General features: G+C 36.7%; 1 protein-coding gene across 4 annotated transcripts in view; it reads left to right on the top strand.

Annotated features, from left to right (window-relative positions):
* Window positions 1-19,253, top strand: part of fibcd1b (fibrinogen C domain containing 1b) — a 145,368-nt gene that overhangs the window by 83,011 nt on the left and 43,104 nt on the right. For all 4 annotated transcript variants that reach the window (XM_044144585.1, XM_044144584.1, XM_044144582.1 and 1 more), the window contains one exon: window positions 13,836-13,932. In XM_044144585.1, coding sequence (XP_044000520.1) covers window positions 13,836-13,932 — 97 coding nt within the window. The remainder of the gene's footprint in view (window positions 1-13,835; window positions 13,933-19,253) is intronic.

The following is a 19,253-nucleotide window of genomic DNA, read 5'->3' as shown; positions in this document are numbered from 1 at the left end:
GAAAGTATATCTTTGACTAACTAATTTCAATGGAAACTCCAGATCTTTGAAAAAGAACAGCACATTGTTACTTTATACCCAGGCTCCCATGGTTAGAAAAAAAAAAAAAGATCCAGTAAGTGATACAGATTTGCAAAGGATAGAATGTCACTTTTGCAGCTCAGACTAGAAGACACACAGCCTCCTTATCTTCATCCTGGTCCCTCAACTTCAGCTTCAAATCCCTGTACTATTGCTGTGTCTCAAAAGAAATCAAGGTGAAAATTGTTTCTGATTTTACTTTTGCTTTGCACTTGAACAAAGAATTGCTAAAAAAGAAAAAGAAAAAAAAAGCTTGATATTTTATTTCGTATTTCTCTCATTTTTATCTGAACGTAAGACGTGGTAATGCAATGATTCTGGTTTGTCTTTGCCATCACAGTATTTTCATCTTTTGTTGCCTTAGTGACAAGCTAATATAAATAAATATGTAAATAACTGAACGTCGAAGTAGGTTTAGCTGAATCAAACCAATGTATAAGGGTGTCAACAAAAGTTTAGGTTTTCACAGTTCTTTCTATTTTTTTTCACCTAAGTAAAAGCTTTTTTACACCTGAACTGAAGTTAAGAAATGAAAAATTCTCATATTTTGAAATATGCATAGTGTAGGTCCTGTTAGTGGTGGGCTTGCCTTTTGTGGTTCTGAGATATATATATGTATTTTTTTTCTTATCTAAACTGTTACGTATGAAGTTAATTAGCCTTGATACTAATCCAGGATATTAGGCTTTGCCTCAAAGAAGTGCAGCTGAAAAGAGAAGTGCACTAAAGGATTTTCAAGAATTCCCAGTTTAAACAAAAGAACGAGCAATGAACCAGTAAAAAGCGCCACTGGCTACTGATGACGTGCTCCATTTACCTTTGATGTTATAACCTAAATCTTGGAACTATTGCAACCTTTAGAGCAACCGACCATATAAAATCATTGAAATGTGGCCATTTTAAAACCAATATTGTAAGAAGGTTTTCTTTAGCCATCCATCCACTCAGGCGTCACAGAGGTGCTTTGTGTCAGTGAGCCAGCGCAAGCAGCTCTTGTGTTAGCCAATAGCATAATATTTTCACAGTAATGCAAACAATTATTATGTTAAAATCTTTACATTTTATATGGCAATGATACAGAAGTGGAAAATATGTTTTAGCTGTTTTTGTTTAGTCATCAAATACAAGTATGCAATGAAAGCATGTTTATATTAAATTTGAAGTAAGAAATTGATTTCCACATGCTGTAGCAAACTCCGTTTTTGATTTGATTTTGATCTTTCTACCAAAGCGTCTGCAGCGTCAATAATAAAAAAAATAATAATTGTTATTATTATTATTATTATTATTATTATTATTATTATTATTATTATTATTATTATTATTATTATTATTATTATTATTATTATTATTATTATTACAAAACAAAATGCAAATAAGTTAGATTAAAAATCCAGATATATATATATATATTGTTTTCCTTCACACTACTAGAAAACAATATCACTGATTCTAAGTACAGTTTTGAAGCATTGTGGTACTCAGTACCATCTATATACTTTATCAAATCCTATAAAAAAGTGAACTATCATAACTGAAACAGTTTTCTAGGAGCAAATGCCTCACTAGCTGACTCCTAGCACTAATCCACTTATTAGAAGATAACAATTGTTAAACAAGTTGTCGGAGGAAATTGCTCGATATTTCTCCGACGCAGTAGCTCAGGCTCTGGAGACCTAGTGGGTCCGTGGAGGTAGAATCAAGGATGGCAGATAGGACATAAAAGAAAAGAGATGTCATTACTGTGCCTCACACCCCTCGACTCACCAGAGCACACGCCGCACATTCTGCCTGCAGGCGTTAGCATTAGTCAAAGTTTAAAAGCATACTTCAGCAGAGCAGTTGATTACAAATGAAACTGTCATGTGTACACACAGACAATAAAATGTGTTCATTTGTGTTTACAGTGAATCCAGTCGGACAGTTAATCCTCAAAGCAGTACACATTCAACCTCTTAGTGCTTTTGGGTGACTGTCTTGTCATGTTTTAGTAAAGAGATTTTCAGAAGCCATTTGAATAAAGCCTCTTGGGTCAGAGCAGTATCTTCTATTATTACTATTTTATTTGTTAAAAGGAAGGGACTAAAAATGACCATAGCGTTATTAATAATAAATGAGTGCAGATATATCAGAGTGCAGTGCGGGTCTGCATTATCAAATAGTGCTTTTATCAGAAGCACAGCAATCACTCAGAAAAAATAAAATAAAAAATCCCATTCAGCTAAGAACTGAAATGTAAAAGTTTTAGATTGAATGTACGATTGTGTGCATGTTCTGTTCCTCCTCTAGTGCCTTTTGAGTGTTTCAGAGTGCATCCTATAGGCTTTCCTCTATCTCTACTTTTCATAGGTCTTCAATATTTTATCTGGTAGTTTATTCGATTGAAAATAAAGCATATCCAGGGTAGATGTTTGTGCAGTCTTGTTCTATGTCTGCATATTATTTTTCAAAGATAAAGTGGTTAATTTCAGCTCAGTTCAAAGCATATCACCTTTCACCATAATCACTTTCATCACAGGTGTTTAACTCTGATATTCATGTCATTATTATATCCATACAACTTTTTTATAAGGATGCACACACATTCTTTTTATTTTTTTTACACTCCAGAACTGGCATAGAGAGAAAGGATAGTGGGACGGGAGGAGAGCAGGAGCTTTCTGCTGCATTATCACTCCCGGTGTCAGGCGTGTCCTTTTGGATATTAGTGCCATTAGAGCCGTGTGCAGGTTATGTGAGGAAAGGTTAGAGATCTGTAAAAGGCCTGCTGCGGCAACATGCAGCTATTTTATGGTTTTTCTCCATCTGCTATGTGACCGGACTCACAAATAGACCTCCAAGTTTCTGGGATTCTGCTTGGTGCCAGAAGTAGATGGAACATAGATGGGAGAACCCTTAATAAGACAAACTTACCCACTGATCCATTGGAATGCGGTAGGTTTTTTAAAACTATTTCTGGGAATGCACAGTGTGCATCTCTCCATATGCCAAACATCCACGCTACACCATCCATCCCTTTGATATATTACTTCTCTACTTAAGGTGAATAGCAATTGTTTATTAAGGCATTTGAACTTGGAAAGGGCCTCTGTGTTGATCCTATTTATAAAAAAGAAATCAAATGTGTAAAAGATTTCTAGAAGTCCCTTAACATTTTGAGAAATTAAGAACAAGTAGAGCATAAATTCCAAAACACTTTAAATTCATTTACTTTATTTGGATCACTGTGGGGTGCCACTCCATGTAGCAACAATTATTCTTTTTTTTTCAAATATATATTTTTTTCTTCCCCACACTGAGGTATAAACCTCCCTAGTGTGTCGGTCTTCAATTTCTAATTCTAAGATTGTGTTACAAGAATTTCAGTAAATGTGCAGGATGCTACACATCCCTTAATTTAAATTGAAACGGGGAATCAGCATTAGGACGTATCTTCTCATTGGTCGTTGGTGTAGGCACATTTTTTTGCTTACCATGTCTGTGCCTCAGATGAGATTTACATGAGCTAATCTAATTTCTTTTATTCCACGAACCTTACGAGGCAACTATATTTGTTTTTATTTTAGTAATCAGATCTGGTACTGAAAGCCAGTAAAAAATAAAAATAAAAAGTTAAATAAATGTAGTTGCCGTGTACGTGTGTGTGAGACAATAAAGAGAAAATTTGTTTTGTATTGTATTTCTCGCTTTGTTCTCGTTCACTGTTGCTGCTGCTGTGTTTGGACCACATCTGTTTTGGTGATTGGATTATTAAATCGCTCCCTGACAGATGTTCGCAGTCTTGTTTGAAGATAGCATTTGTGCCTGGTGCTCTGAATTTATGAGTGCCTTCATCACCTGCTGTAGCATTTGTTACCATATCATCAATACCTTCAACAACATTATCAAATTGCTTGCAGTTGCTCTGCCGTCCTCATTGATCCGTCTTCTTGTGCATCCTAGTTTTAGCTGCCAAAAAGCATGCTTCATTTTTGGACTGTTTTTATTGTACTGAATTATTTTTTTTCTCTCATCTGTGTGGATCATATTTAATGGTTTTTGTATGCAGAATATTTACATTTTCCTTAAGAATCGGAGTAATTCAGACATGCTTGATCTAACATTTTAAAAAGTTAAATTGGCCCACCTTTTACCATATTAAAGCCAAAGATGCTCATGAAGCACTTTTTTTCCCCCTCCAGGGGGTCTTTTGTGGGCTCTAGTGTCTCTTATTTGAAAGTAGGCTGACAGGAAAGGGGGAAGGAGAGAGGAGAAGACATGCGTTAAATATCGACTGGTCCAGGAATCGAACCCGCGACGTCCGCGTCGAGGACTCAAGGCCTCCAAACGTGGGTTGTGCTAACCCCTACGCCACCACAGCACGCCATGAAGTACATTTTTGCTGAGATTTTATACAAAGTAGTGAATTATGTGAAATGCAAAGAAAAACATTCAGAGTTGTACAAAAGTGAACACTGACGGTGTTCCTAGCTGTTGCCACATTTAGTAGTTGAAGTTTTTCCCCATTCTTTGTAACATAGCTAAGTTGGTGACAATTTTTGAGTCTCGCCACAGATTCTCTTTTGGATCTGTTAAATCCGTTGGCTTTTGACTGAGCCATTTCAATTAATTGTAAGGTGAATGTTTGACATTTGCATGTTTTCTTTCAGGATTGCCCTTTATATAGTATCCTGCATCTTGAGGCCATGATGCTCCCAAGAACATTACTATTGTTGATGGATTGTTCAAGGCAATTTACAGTATTCCTTTTCCACCTCACAAATTGTGTTGCATACAAAGAGTGACAATTTGAAAGTTTTATAACCTACTCCTGCGCTAAAACTCCCAAATTTACCCCAGACCTGTCTGCTCTCTAACAAACATCTTAGGTCTTCACGGAACAACTGTGGTCATGATGAGTTTAAATTTTGCTAGTTGTTATAATCAAATAATGGGATTTTTAGAGGCAAAATTGGTTGTAATGACTCACTAAAGTGTATCAGAGCAAAGAAGGATAAATATAAAAACATTGTGAAAACCATGTACCTTTTCTTAATTGTTTCTCTTTAAAAATCATAAACTTGATGTGTTTGACGATCATCTCAAATCCATGTAGACTTTTGAGTTGTAATGTAAAATTGTTGCAAGGCTATAAACACTTTTAAGAGGCATAACACAACCTAAAACAAGTAATTAGCTAGCAATGGAATGAAAAGCAGAGTAATGAATGCAAGAAAAATCAAGGTCATTCTATTTACTAGTTTTTTCATATCTGCTAGCCTATTTTGTTAATCATGGTGAATAAAATAGAATATTGATTCATTTCAAGTATGTGTAAAATTTTCATTACATTATTTTTTATTTAGTTTTGCCATCTTTATGTCTTTGTATGAATAGTTGACATTGTTAAGCTGCTGCATAAAAGCAAGTCCCATGGTACTTACATTTTTTGTAATCATATGAAGATTTTATTGTAGCCACCACAGACTATCATCAAGTGACATCTGTTGCCAATGCGCCAAACATACGAACATAGTGTGCTCACTGTGCATAAATGCCAGGAGCTAACAAGCTATTGGCACGCTTCCTGTTTTCCACGCGGTGACGTGCCAGATTGTAAATCTCCCAGAATCAGCTTTGGAGTGCTGGTGTTGATTCTTCCCTGTGTACTTCTCTGTCGGTTCGGGTGTCCGTCTGTGCAGGCTGCCGGCTCCCCGTAGTTGACAGAAAGCCTGCTGAAGAGCTTAAAGCTGCTTGTTAAGTAGCCTTCATCTACTGCAGAGATTACAGGCAGCTTAATGTGATCATGCCAGTGCAAGCGCCCCTTGAGAAAGCGTTGGGCGAGATGGTCATTAAGGATTGCGGATTGGCTTGTTAACGCCTGCTGGTCATTACCGTTTCTGCTGAAATGGTTTACTTGAAACTCAGTCTGACCATGTAGCAAGATACAATGCTCTGTATGTGCACATGTATGTTCAACACGTTCTACAGAGTTCTTTCTGTAAAGCTTTTATCTTTGTTCATATGTGTCGAGAATTGAGAGGTGGTAGTGATTCGAATGGGGGCTCAACAATCAATTTATTTGACTAAGGAGGAATCATACAAAAGAGGTTTTTCTTTTTCTTTACTGTCTAGTACTTTAGGCTTGTGAGCCAACTGCTGTTCCTCGCAAATATAATTATTTCAAGTAATCTGGATGGTGCACCTGCAGATGTGCTCGATGTAAATGATTCTGAAGAGATGGAACTTTGTCTGATGCTTTCACTGATTTTAGCCAGTCCTGGTTTCAACAAAATGTTTTTTTTTTGTTTGTTTGTTTGTTTGTTTTTTGTTTATCTACTTTTGGGATAAATTGGAATTTGAATCATCTTAGGATGTTTATACTAGAAGAAAGATATTCCTCTCTTTGCTTTTCTGAGCACTCAGTGCTGAGGAAAAGCATTTCCCCAGATATTATTCAGTTTTCTTCTTTCTTTTTTAAGATCATCAAGCAAATTGTTAAATTGTAATATGTTGCAATGCTGCTTTTAAAAACTATTTCATTTGTAGAGCAAAAAAGGGTATCCAAACCTAACTGCTCTCATTTGAAAAGGTAACTGCTTCCCTTTTCTAACATGAAATAACTATGATTCACCATGCCTAAAATATTTAAAATAGAAACACTTCATGCTCAAATCTGTGGAAATTAAAGACAAGATGACAGAAGTAATTGGACTCTACTAGTCTAGAAAAGTTTTCGAAGACTTTTCTAAATCTTTTCATGCTTGCACTTTTGCGGCTGCTGTGCTTGCAGTGTTGTTCACTGGACTCCAGCTTTCCAAGGAGCAACTTTCAAATACATTGAGAAGCCTTTGCTTCAGTTGCCTCAGTTGAAAGTACTCTTTATGGTTCAACAATAAGGAAGAGACAGTGCAAAGTAACACATCTGTGGGAGAGTTCCAGGTCCAAATCCTCTGGTAACCTAAAAGAGCACAAACACCCTAATGATCCCCAATGCCTTCACCAAAATATCATGTGGAATGACAAGACAGAAAATGAAAATCTTTGAAGGGTGTATGACCTGTTGCATCTGGTAGAAAACTAATATGGCATTAGGAACAAAAGAAACATCATATCTATATTCAAACCTAGTGGAAGTATTTGATTGTTTGAGGTTGGTTTGCTGCTTTGGGACCTTTTCACATAAGACCACATTGGCTTTGATATATTTTACTTTCATAATGAAATCATGTGAAAATAGGAATTTGTGTGGACTCAGGTTACCTTTGTTTCATAGTAACATTAGTTTATTATGAGACACACAAGTACAATCTGTCTGGAATCAAATATGTTTGATAGCTCTCTATTTACAGTTTTGGTGATCAAAACTAGCATGGAAAGAATTACTGACAGCAGCTCACGTGTGTGTGTGCCTGTGCGTGTGTGTGTGCCTTGCTCAGTAAGTACAGAACGAATTTCCAAAGGACTGTCAGGATTTCTTAGACCAACATGTTCTTTAACAGAGATTAGACACTTTTAAAGCATAAACCAGGACACAACTTATGTAATGTCTTCAGATTTTTCTTATCTCTTAAAGTTTCACGTTCTGTTTGAGTTGGGGCTTGAATAAAGAGTTGGCAGGCCTCTGTAGAAAATAGGTTTCTTTTTAGATGTGTCTTAAATCTTACTCAACCTACTCTTCTTCCCACAGTAACAACCTCACATTGAACAGCGTGCTGCCACTTCCATCTGTTAGTGCCAATGTATGGTGCATTCAGCATAACTAGTTCAGAATAAAGTATATTCATAAGACAAAGATTGGACTTTTAGTTTTCAACTCTTAGCTATTCAGTAAACCTCAGTCCAGCCAAATCTAATCAATATTCAATCTCAATTTGTAACTTATTCATAAATATTTTTTTTCAAAATTCTTCTCTTTAGTCTGCTACGTTTAATGAACTTGTGTGCACAGGTTTGATCATATCATGTACAAAGCATCTCCTCTTAATAACAAGTTTCAAATGACTGTGATGCTGTTTTGTTCTGCACAAAAGACTAAAGCTGAAATTGTACTTTAAGTCATAAAACATTTTTAGTACTCAGGAAATCTATAAAAAGGACAGGCATTAGAGGAACAATTTTCAACTTACATAACAAGTAAACATGTTAGAAATTTCATGATAAGGAAGATATTCCACTGCAGCGTTTCTCCTAATCAACAGAAACCATTTGTGAGCAGTTTAAAAGTGATGCAGAGCTACGCACATCATTATACTGCTAAAACATAAAAAAAGGCTCTGCTGTTGTTACAAAAGAGTGCATTTATGCAATAACAAAGAAATCTCACAATATTGTGGGCTTCAAAAATTTAATTTTCCTCACACTGAAGTGTCGTCACTGGAAACACGTAAGGTTGTGCCAAGCTAATCTAAAAATTTCTAAAAAGGTTGCCGTGGTAAGATGGGCTATTTGTACTTTTGGATTAAGTTGGAGCTGCTTGTAAAAAGATTTGGGTACCCGAGGAACTGTGGGAAAGAACGGGATTAAGTCAAAACTGTGATATGTGGGTAACAGATGAAGGGTTTAAGAGCTTCAAAATGAAAGCAAATAACCACCATCCCTGAGTTTTTCCTAATATTGACTGTAGTAATGTCAAACACAAGGACATACATCGCAACAAAAACAGATAAGCGAACTAGAATCAGTATTTTTTTAAGCATCACGTGTTTATCTGTCCCAGGAGAACAAAGATATATTTAGCCGTGGTTCCAGTAGCTGTTAATATTGACTGTGCTGCTTGTTCAACGTGGACTCAGACCCGTCTTCAACCATGGATTTTTTTTATGGCTCAGTTTTTGGAAGTTGTACTTTAGGCAGTGTATGCAAGTCCTTGCTCAGTGCTTAACTAAAACGACCACTCTGTCACAGCAGCAGATCTGACTGGGCTATATGTGCATGCCTGAAACATCGCCTGCCCTGCAGAAATAGCTTGTGACCTTCTCTAAAACTCCTTTGATGTGAAGTAGAGCCCCTCCAAGCCAGACATTGTGTGTGAGGAATTGTCAGTTAAGCTGGGATGTTAAGTCGCTTCTCCGTGGAAACGACATCCCTGTATCCATGTATAAGAGGTCTGGTGAGATGCCACGGCAGCCAAGGCTCAATAAAACAAAGGCAATCTTAGCACAGCAGCCATAAAGGTTCAAGCATGCAAATTTTCAGACAAACACTTGAACTGCATGACAGACTTTGTGTTCCCTTAATGGTGAAGCTGACAATCTGGTGGTGCTGACAACTCTCTGTGCAACTGTGTGGATCAGATTTTGAAGCAAGTTCTCTACAAACAATTGTGATCCCAAAGAGAGCATAGCCGGTAATTAAATGTATCTCTGAAGGCTGACAATAAAAAGGAAAATGCAAAGCAAGACAAACGAGTGATGGGTAGAGGAGTCAGTTCCGGCCAGAGGTTGAAGTTTCTGTGTGCAGCCGGCTGGGTGAACTGTGAGGTGCTGCATATGATGTTGGACAGTATAAATCAAAAAGAAGATGAATAGTTGAGACGGACTGTACCTGACAAGACAATTGGATGTATAGGGATTTATAGCACAGGACCTGACATTCCCCAACTAATATTTCCGCCTACACTGCATTCAGCAGAAAAAAACAAAACAAAAACAAAAAAACATAGCAGTGTACACAAGAAAAACAACCCCCTTAACTACCTATATGCGTCCTAAGTGCTTATGCCTACCCTCTGCACAGTTCTTATCAACTGTAGCTTGAAAACACAAACCACTGCATGGAGCACAAATTCTTTATCACACAAACACTTACACCCACGCACACACACACAATTTAAAGTAAAAGAGACTTCAGCAGTAATGTGAGAATGTCTTTTATTGAAACAGGTTTTTAGTTTGGGAGGTCCTCCAAAGTCTGATTTCAGTTTGATTTAGGGGGTGTGAGTCCCTACAACTGGGTCAAAACAGCATGAAGACAGGTTCATTCTTTTAAAAGACATAAAATATATTGAATGCCTTTAAAGAATAATATGAAGTCCCCCCCCTCCCAAAATAAAAAAGAGACATGAAGCTATAATTGCTTAAGTCAGGCACAAAGACGGTACACAGCCAGGGAGTCATTCTAAAGAAATATGTTCTAAAGAAAAATGAGGTAAATATAAGAGAAGCTGCACACAGTGCAATATCCTCTATATACTAGCAAAATCTTCACAGAGTGAGTAGTTGGTCACAGTTGTATATTGTTTTGAATATACGCTTTGCTCCATATGGCTCAGTGCCGCCCGCTTTATTGTTGAGTTGCAGAGAAAAATAATAATAATAATATATATATATATATATGTGGCTTCAACCCATAATATATTAGTGTTAGTTATTAGGAACTACGGTTATTGTATTTGATTCTTTGATTACTGTCTTGCCTATGGAACAGATGCATTAAAAAATAACTTTTCAAAGTCCAGTTTGAACTTTCTCATATAAATTTGCAGAACGTTCCCTAACCCTGTAAATGCAGGAGTAATTCAGCTGTGGGTATTCACATTGTCCAAAATATTCATGCGAGGTTAATTTGTTACTGAAAATTGACTTTAGGAGTAAATCTTTGCAGATAGGGTGGTTTGTCCTCTCTCCATTGTCCTGTGATGAATGGGTACAGGTTGTACCCCACCTCCCACGGATTGATTTCCGGAGATATGTACCGGTCCTCTCTGCAATCCTGCAAGTATAAGCAGGTTTAGAGATAGATGGATATTAAATATCTTCTTTTTTTTTTTTTTTTTTTTTAGGTCTAGTGGCCATGAGAGTGGTCAGACAGGAAAGTGGGTTGTGAAAGGGAGGGAAGACATGCGGCAAAGGTCATTGGGCTGGGACTTGAGCCAGTGATGGCCGCATTTATGGGTTGTCTGCGGTACGCTTCCACCACCCGACGCCCCGGATATTGAATATCTTTATCTTGTGCAGAATATTCACCATAAAAAATCTATTTGTAACTGCCATGGATTATTTTTTTAAATTAATAAGGTATTACATTTATCCCACCAGAAACATAAATATGCAATTATGATCCAAGATGAAAAGTAGAAATGAGTCAACACCAATTAAAATCAAGTTTTTAATTAATTTAACTGGGATTACTACTTCTTTTTACAAACCAAAAGTTTGTTTTTAGCGACGTTAGCTTAAAAGCAAGAAAAATAAGATGCTGACATTTAGTTCTGAAATGTACTCAAGTCACATGGAGCTCAGTTTGAGAGACCTCCATATTGTCATTATCAAGCTAGAGCTAACATGAACAAAGTGTTTATAAACTTTGATAGAACCTGTCCCATAAACGTCCTTGAGTATTAAATCATATGCATCTTTTTACAAAAAAAAGGTTTAAAATATTTTAGCTAGACCTCATGTCTGCTTGCTAACCTTTGGCGCCCTCATGAGATTTCCACAACAAAGGAATGGCGGATTGACATCACTGCAGCTACTCCACTGCAAACCTCATTAGTGGGGGCTGAATAATAGCACTTGATTGCAGTTTAAAGAACAGAACGCCAATGGATGTAAACAACCTTTTTGTAAGTCCTTTAACTTTTGATTTCACCTCCTCTTTCAGATTGAAATCTTTGTTGCACCTTATTTAAGTGAGGATAACTATGTTAAAATGAGCATTTACTGTTTTGCAGCAAACAGTAAATGCTCAATAAAACACAGTCAATTCCATACAACAGTAAGAGCCATGTCCTTCAGGTCATATCCTCACAGTAATGAGAAATGCGACTGGGCAGTCGGCGTGCTACAGTGAGGCGCATGTGAAGAAGGTTTTGTTTGTTGTTTTATTGGTGGTACATGAATTTTGTAAGCCAAGTGACTATTCTTTACAGGTCAATAAAACCTGGTTTTACCCCAATGCATGAACCACTGCTATTTTAACAAAGCCCTGTGGCATCTTTGAGGGTTGCACAAGGTTTCCTTTGTTGTCTATAATCTTAAGCTTCAGCTGCAGCAATATAACACACCAACACCAAACTCTCTCGTAGTTTTCAGGAGTTTTTACTGTGAACAAACAAAAAGGAAAAAAAAGAATCATAACAGACTGGATTGTAACGTTATTGCACTTTAAATTCACCACGTTATTTGAAGTCCGCTGCTAGATAGCTCTGTTTTTCACCTCCTCTTACTTTCTTTTTGTTATGTTGGACAAGATTAAGCCAGAGCCTGCTTGCAGTTTCTATCAGAGATTTAGACAACTTATCATAAGCACAAATGTAATATTAATGTCAGGCTTTTAATTATACATATGAACTATTCTCTTCTCTTGGTGGCCTCCTACAAGATAGAACCGCAAAAACAAGATTGAGTTCACATGAGTAGACTTATCACAAACTTTTTCCCACAGCACTTAATAAAATTATAAATACAGACTCAGGAAGAGGGGAGGACTAAATTATTTTGTCACAATCACGTGAAGAATGGTTAGAAAGCACAAAACAATTCTGTTTTGCTACCATTAATCCTGTGTACAGTGAACAAGGTGGATGCACTTCCTCAAACCCTTTTGAAGTTACTGCCAATCCAACAGCTACACCATTGAACAATACAGTTGTGTTAGGAAAACAGGCAAACAATCCCAAATACCCATAAAACGGTTTCTGGCATGGATACATTTGGATACATATAGACCTGGAGTTGCTCTGATTTTAATCCCATTGAAGTTGTATAAATTTTTCTGGAAAATGGTTGGTTAATTGGTTGGTTCCTGTTCCAGAAAAACAAACTACCGTAATGTGAACACTACTCCCAGAAACACAGGATCCTCAGAAGCCCAGCAAATTGAAATAAGGCAACATGCTAGGATGTCGCCTGTATATGCCCATTTGTTCCTATTCCAAGATTTGTAATGACAGTGTAACAATAAAGGTAAGGACAAAAAACATTTTTGATGTGATATAAAGAATACAAAATTCACATTTCCTTTATGTTGACAAAAAAAAGCTACACATATGAAGATGATGTGGATAGATGAGCATATTTCAGAAAAAAACTGTTACGTTGGATAATAAGGGGGTAATGCAGATAATTGCTGTTGCTCAGCTGGATTTCTTTGTGGGTGCAGATGTTGAAAGGAAAAATGGCTGTATGTGCCATCTGGTACTTTTTGGAATGTTAGGGGATTATTCATGGTGAAGATGCGCCGTCTCAAGGAATTTTGTTTGCTTTTAAAACATTTGCACACCCCTCTGATCGTAGCTCCCCAGTTATATTCATACAATTTCCTCTTGAGGAACATGGTTCTCATTTCCTTTCATCAGCTTGTCACGTCAGCAGTTTTGGTTGATATTTTAATAGGAGACGCAGATGCATGTGCACAGGGTAAAGCAAAATCGGCTATTTGCTTATAATTGCATTTTTTTTTCTTGCCTCCTACTGAAGTAATTTATGTGTGTGTCTGTGTGTTCAGAATCATTGTTTTATGAATATAATCTCTGTTCTGGGATCTCAACAAAGTATGCAGATTCTATGGCAATTTGTTTCAAAGTCAGTCAAGATTTAATGGATTCCCTTTATTAGCTTCCAACAAATTGCCTTTTTAGTGGAGAGAGCGTTTGCATTATTCATTAGCGAAAGAGCAAGCATTTATGAGTTCATTTAGTTTAGTTCTACTTGAGCTTAGCGACGATCAGTGGGACAGAGAATGACTCATCGTAAAGGATGATGAAGCGCTCTGTGTGAGATGAAAAACCATCTGACCTCTTTGTCTCTCGTCTTGCTGTCTCGATCATTTAGGTGATTCAGCGCAGGGAGGACGGCTTGGTTAACTTCTTCAGGGGATGGGAGTCATACCGCGAAGGATTTGGCAAAATCACTGGAGAACACTGGCTAGGTAAGTGAATCATTTAGTGTTTTTTGGCACTGTGTGAGAAAACACATATGTGCAATGGGGCTTGCAAATTCAAGTGAAGGGAAATCACAAAAAGCCAGATTAGGTTGAATGCACTGCACCTTTAGCTACGACGTTATAGTGACAGGCAGCAGAAGCGCAGCACTCTTCCTCAGAGAGAGAGAAGAAAGTAAGTCAGTAGAACAAGACAGAATAATACCCAACACAAAACAAATAGTTGTTAAAGAATATTTCTTTTAAATTCTTGTCGTCAATAATTTCATTGTTCCTTTAAGACTGTATCAATAAGGAAAGCTACTTTAGAAACAGCTTTAATAAGCACGACACCTATTAAATACAAGATGTCTGTACAACAACAAATTTTGCCTTCTTGTTTTTCTTTTTTTTTTTTCTTCCTTTTTTCATATGCCAAATGCATCTCAGAATGATTTCCTATTTTAGTGTTACAGACATTTCAGTGATTAATAATTTTGCTGGCACCACATTACATTTGTCCTGAAATTTGACAAGGAGAAACTGCCAACAGACGAATGCCTTCAGCTGTAAAATTTGGTTTTTCCAAAGCCAAATTCTTCAGCTTCTCACTTCTCAATAAATGTTTTTTGGTTGTTTTTTTTTTGTTTTGTTTTTTTCCAAAGACGGGACTTGTGTCCATCATTGTGCTTTTTTTAAATCAGATTCAGGTTTGTACTTGGTGGGAATAGGCATTAAGTAACACAGCACTTGTAGATGTTTCATAAAAGCAGCTACTGGACTTTAAGACAGTTCAGCACTAGCTACATTATTTTGTGTTGCACTGTTTTGTATCTTCTGGACATGTGAATTGAATCAGACTTTTATATTACAAATTACATCGTCAAATATATGCATGACATCTGAGAAGGGCATAAAACATACAATAATAAAAGCTTTAAAGACATGAAATGTCTTTAAAACAATTCATGTAGCTCAAAATTGCAGTCTGAGTTGGAATTATAGAGATCAGAATTTAATTTGAAACATAATTTAAATGGTTGTGGGCATGAAAATAAAAGGAATAGCTAACTAGGCTTGCACCAGCTTTTGTTTACAAAGTTTATAAGTACCTTTGATTTGACATTCTCAACAAAAGCAACAATACATACAAACAAATACAACATGATGATATTTTTAATGCAGTACTGGACATTTAAAACATTTTTTGGAAGTCTAATATGTTTATGGGATCACTCAAAATACTTAAGTTAGATTATGTCATAACGTGGGCTCAATGGAGATACAACAGCGTTCAGAAATGCATGTCCCTGGTAAAATGAACATTTTTGTGATGCAGAAAATTGTGATAAATAGGGTGGTTGCAGCACCGTGCTTTGGGGATGCTCTTGTTGGATCTTGCTGAAGCGTCTGTCAAAGTGGACGAAGTTATAAATAATTAGAAATGCCTTTACTTTCTGCAAGAAAACACAAAGAGAAAAGGGATTTTGTTCTTCAGCATTACAGTGAGTCCAAGTATACGTACAAATCATTGAAACAATTACTTATTGATAGGAAATGTAGCATTTCTTGTTGTAATGTTTATGTTAAAATGATGCATTTTAAACTTTGTACTGGGATTGTTTCTATTTTAATATTTTAAAAAAAATATATTGTACACAATTAGAAGTTCCAATGCCAGAGACCAATCAAACCAGCTGCATCTCATCACAACATTGCTAATTATCACTTTACTAATGCATCGGTTAACTGTCCACTGTAGTTAACAAAAAGTACTGAGACAATCTTAATGATTTCAGATGAGAATTTCTTGGATGCTAATCACATGGTGATAGTCAAACACCAACTCTTGCAGTCCTGATCCCAGAATCTGTGGGCTACCCACTCACCACATGTCACACATACTGTGACTGCTGCGTAATTCATGGCTAGCAGAAACAGTGAAGCCGCTATGGCGATAGCAAGTTGAAGCTGATGAAGTGCATTCCTGTCATGACTCACTTTAAACAAACTTCCAGAAAAGCAATTTATCTCATGGGATATGGGAAGCTTCCTTGTATACAAGATAAATATTCAAGGAGCATTCACAGGAAAAATAAAAAATAAATAAAATAAGTGAAGTGTCAGTATTCCACAGCTCCATTCAGAAACGATTTCATATCTTTTTACACGTAACTGCCAATCTAAAAAGCAGCCACAGATCAGCATTGATGCTTCAGTGGAGCAGTAATGAGCTACTTTATCACCAACTTCCTTCCGTCTTCATCTTTGTAGTTCGCTCAAGTTCACACTGGCAGAATAATTAGAGCTTGAAAAAGCCTATTTCAGGACGAACACACAGAGTTTGTCATGGTCAAGGTCATGGACGTACCACAGCATCACTGAGGTTCTCTCCCATTAGCTCTGTAGATTACAGCCCTCCTTCATACATGCAAAATATTATTTTAGCATAAATCCATGGATCTTAATAAGTGTCAACTGGCAGCTTGGCAGGCTGTCATGTTTTTTTTTTTGTTTTTTTTTTTTGTAATTTATGTATCATTCACTTGTCTCTTCAGAACAAGAAGAAAAATTGGAAGTCATAAAATGCGGGTGGGTTTGAAATTAAAATCTTGTTATTTTTAGAGATAAATTGGTAAGTATATATGATATTAAGGAACTCTAAGTACCTGTTTATTATCTCACTGATAAGCAAAGATATTAACAAAAAGCAATAATTTTGACATGTTAACAGATGGGTGATAATAAAGTAATAAACAAAATCAGAAAAGAAAACTCAACAGCATATTAAACCCCTAATACATACCTGTTTGATCTAATCACACTTTTGTATAACAAAGGGCATTCAGTTTTCTTTTTTCATGTGGACGGGCCTGCAAAGTACAGTGACTGCTTTTCTGCCAAAGTAGCTGACCAATTAAAGTACAACCTAAATCACTCCTCGTCAGCAAATCAACCAAAATGGATGCTTTAAAAGGTCACAAATTACATAACCAGACATGCACTGAAATATTTTCTTGTGACCTAATCAGCCTATTTTGCCCTGGACCAGGGTAGGATCAGCCGTACGGAAATAAAATCCAATTTTTGTTCTGCTCAGTGAATTAGTACAACACTCTTTGGTGTAGAAGATTTTAGAGGTAGTAAAATCCTCTATGAATTAAACTCTAAGAAAACAATCAGCGAATACCGGTTTTCACATTTAGTAATTCAACAATTTAAATAATATTTGTATCTTTAAAAAACAAACAAACAAAAAAAAGCGCCGCATTCGTGTCACACCTGTGGACCTCTGTGAAATTTCAACCTGATTCTTAAAAATGGTTTTGTTCTTGCTATGTAAATAAAGCAAACTCCAGATTCTTACTGTAATCTCATTCTGCAAAGTGTTACCTAGAGCACCTGCGAAACGCGTCCTTGGTGGATGTAGGACTGCTTGTATAGTTTATAGCATTTGCAGAGTTTATATGAATTAATGGAGATCTAGGACTCTTTGCTGACCTGAGGGCTATTACAATATGCAGTCCATAATAAAAAAAACATGTTTAAAGTGCCAGCTAGTTGTCCCTGTGGTACACTGTAGAAACTCGGTAGGAATGCGGAAGGCTCTGGGTTTAGCAGACTGAATTTAAATGAGCCAGCAGGCTACTTTGAACCTTTCAGAGTACCCTTGCTCATTCAGGTTGTGCTGTTGTCTCGTCACCCCCATCATCGATTACCCTTTGGGCAAAAATGAAAAATGGATTTGTGCTCGCCTGCAGCCTAGGCAGAAATTCATTGCTGTTAACTTCCTCCTGACCAAATTGGCCACTTTTGTCATCACCTGTTTCTGAAGGACAGCACATTTCTCATTACCTTATTATCCTGTTTCCTCTGATTCTCGTTGGATTTAGTGAATTACTAATATATTAGCATTCGTGTTGGGGAAAACTTTAAAACCAAAACGCAAAAAAAAAGAAAAGCAACAATGCGCTCAATTACTTTATGCATTTAGTGTTTAATTGAAAAGGAAGAATTTCCCCTCCTCCGAGATCAGAAAAGATCGGCTAGTTTTTTGCTCAGATGTGAAAGTCATTTCTGTTTTCACAGCAGTTCCAAGGCAGAGGCGAGGAGGCCAAAGAAGCACTGGATTAAACTGTTATTAGTCCATTAAATGGAAATCAATTCTTATTACAGCATGGTTGTTACTCAGACGGTGTCATACTCTGCTTTTCTGGTCGAGACCCCGGCCCTCACAAAGAATGCTGAAGAGAGCCAAGGGTGACGCTTTTTTAGTTTTCTTCCTCCCACATGAGCGGTGGAAAACTGTCAAACTCGAACACGCTGGAGGAATCGAAAGACGTAGTGTGTTTGAAACTCAGCTAAAAATCTGTTCCTCAGTCCCAGAAAAGAATATAAACCAGAAACCGCAAAAAGGAAAGTACATACCGATCACATTGTTTCTGAGTTTTCCTCTATATCTTTATCAGGAACTTGTCATTTTTCTGCTGTTATGTTTTCGGCTGTACATTTTCTTTTATTTCACTTTCATGTTTATTTGTATGTCTTCTTTGTATTCATGCAAAAACTTGTGTTTACATGCATTTTTTCCATCAAAAACATTTTCAAAATAATTATTTTTGCAATACTGTTGAAGCTAAACAGAAAGAAGAATAGGATATATGCATGCTGCATAGATAAATACAAAATCTGAATGCATGTTGCTGTCTGAAGAAAACATCTGACTCTCTGAAGTGGGACACAGCATTTCTATTGTCACTTTAAAAGCTGTTAAACAGCCAAGGCTGCTGTTGGCTTCACGATGTGTAATATGGGTTTAAATTAGTCTGATTTAATCCCAGGGAGGGTAACCTAGATTTCCAGGTGTCCTGCCAGAGTAGCTGAATTGGTTTGTGGTGGAAGCTGCACCCAGGTATTGCAGTGAACGGACATTTCTTTGTGAGTTGCGCGTTTCGTTTTTCATCAAATCTTGCTGTGTTTCTATCATGGATATTTTTTTTACTGGCGTTTCATCCATTGCAAGGACATTCTTTATCAGGTGTCTTGTTCACCACTTTTTGAACAAAAAAAGTCTTGCTTTCTGTAGAGACTCATCAATCTCTACATTTCATTAAAGGTGAATCAAACTTTTTAGTATTTCTACTGAATTTAAGGGGTAAGACTTTATATTACATCCATAGTTAACTGAGGTTGATTGCTTTATTACCTAATAGTTTGGGAAATTCTGCCATAAATTACTATTGTCTGACTTCCCTGAGCCATATTCAGTTTTGTGAGCTCAAGAACCAGATTCATTAATATCCCTCACTTTGTTTTTATTTTTTCTTAAG

Source organism: Gambusia affinis, linkage group LG17, assembly GCF_019740435.1.
Source record: "Gambusia affinis linkage group LG17, SWU_Gaff_1.0, whole genome shotgun sequence".
NCBI classification, from domain to species: Eukaryota; Metazoa; Chordata; class Actinopteri; order Cyprinodontiformes; family Poeciliidae; genus Gambusia; species Gambusia affinis.
Note: the sequence above shows the minus strand (reverse complement) of the source record. Positions and strands in the feature narration are given on the sequence as shown.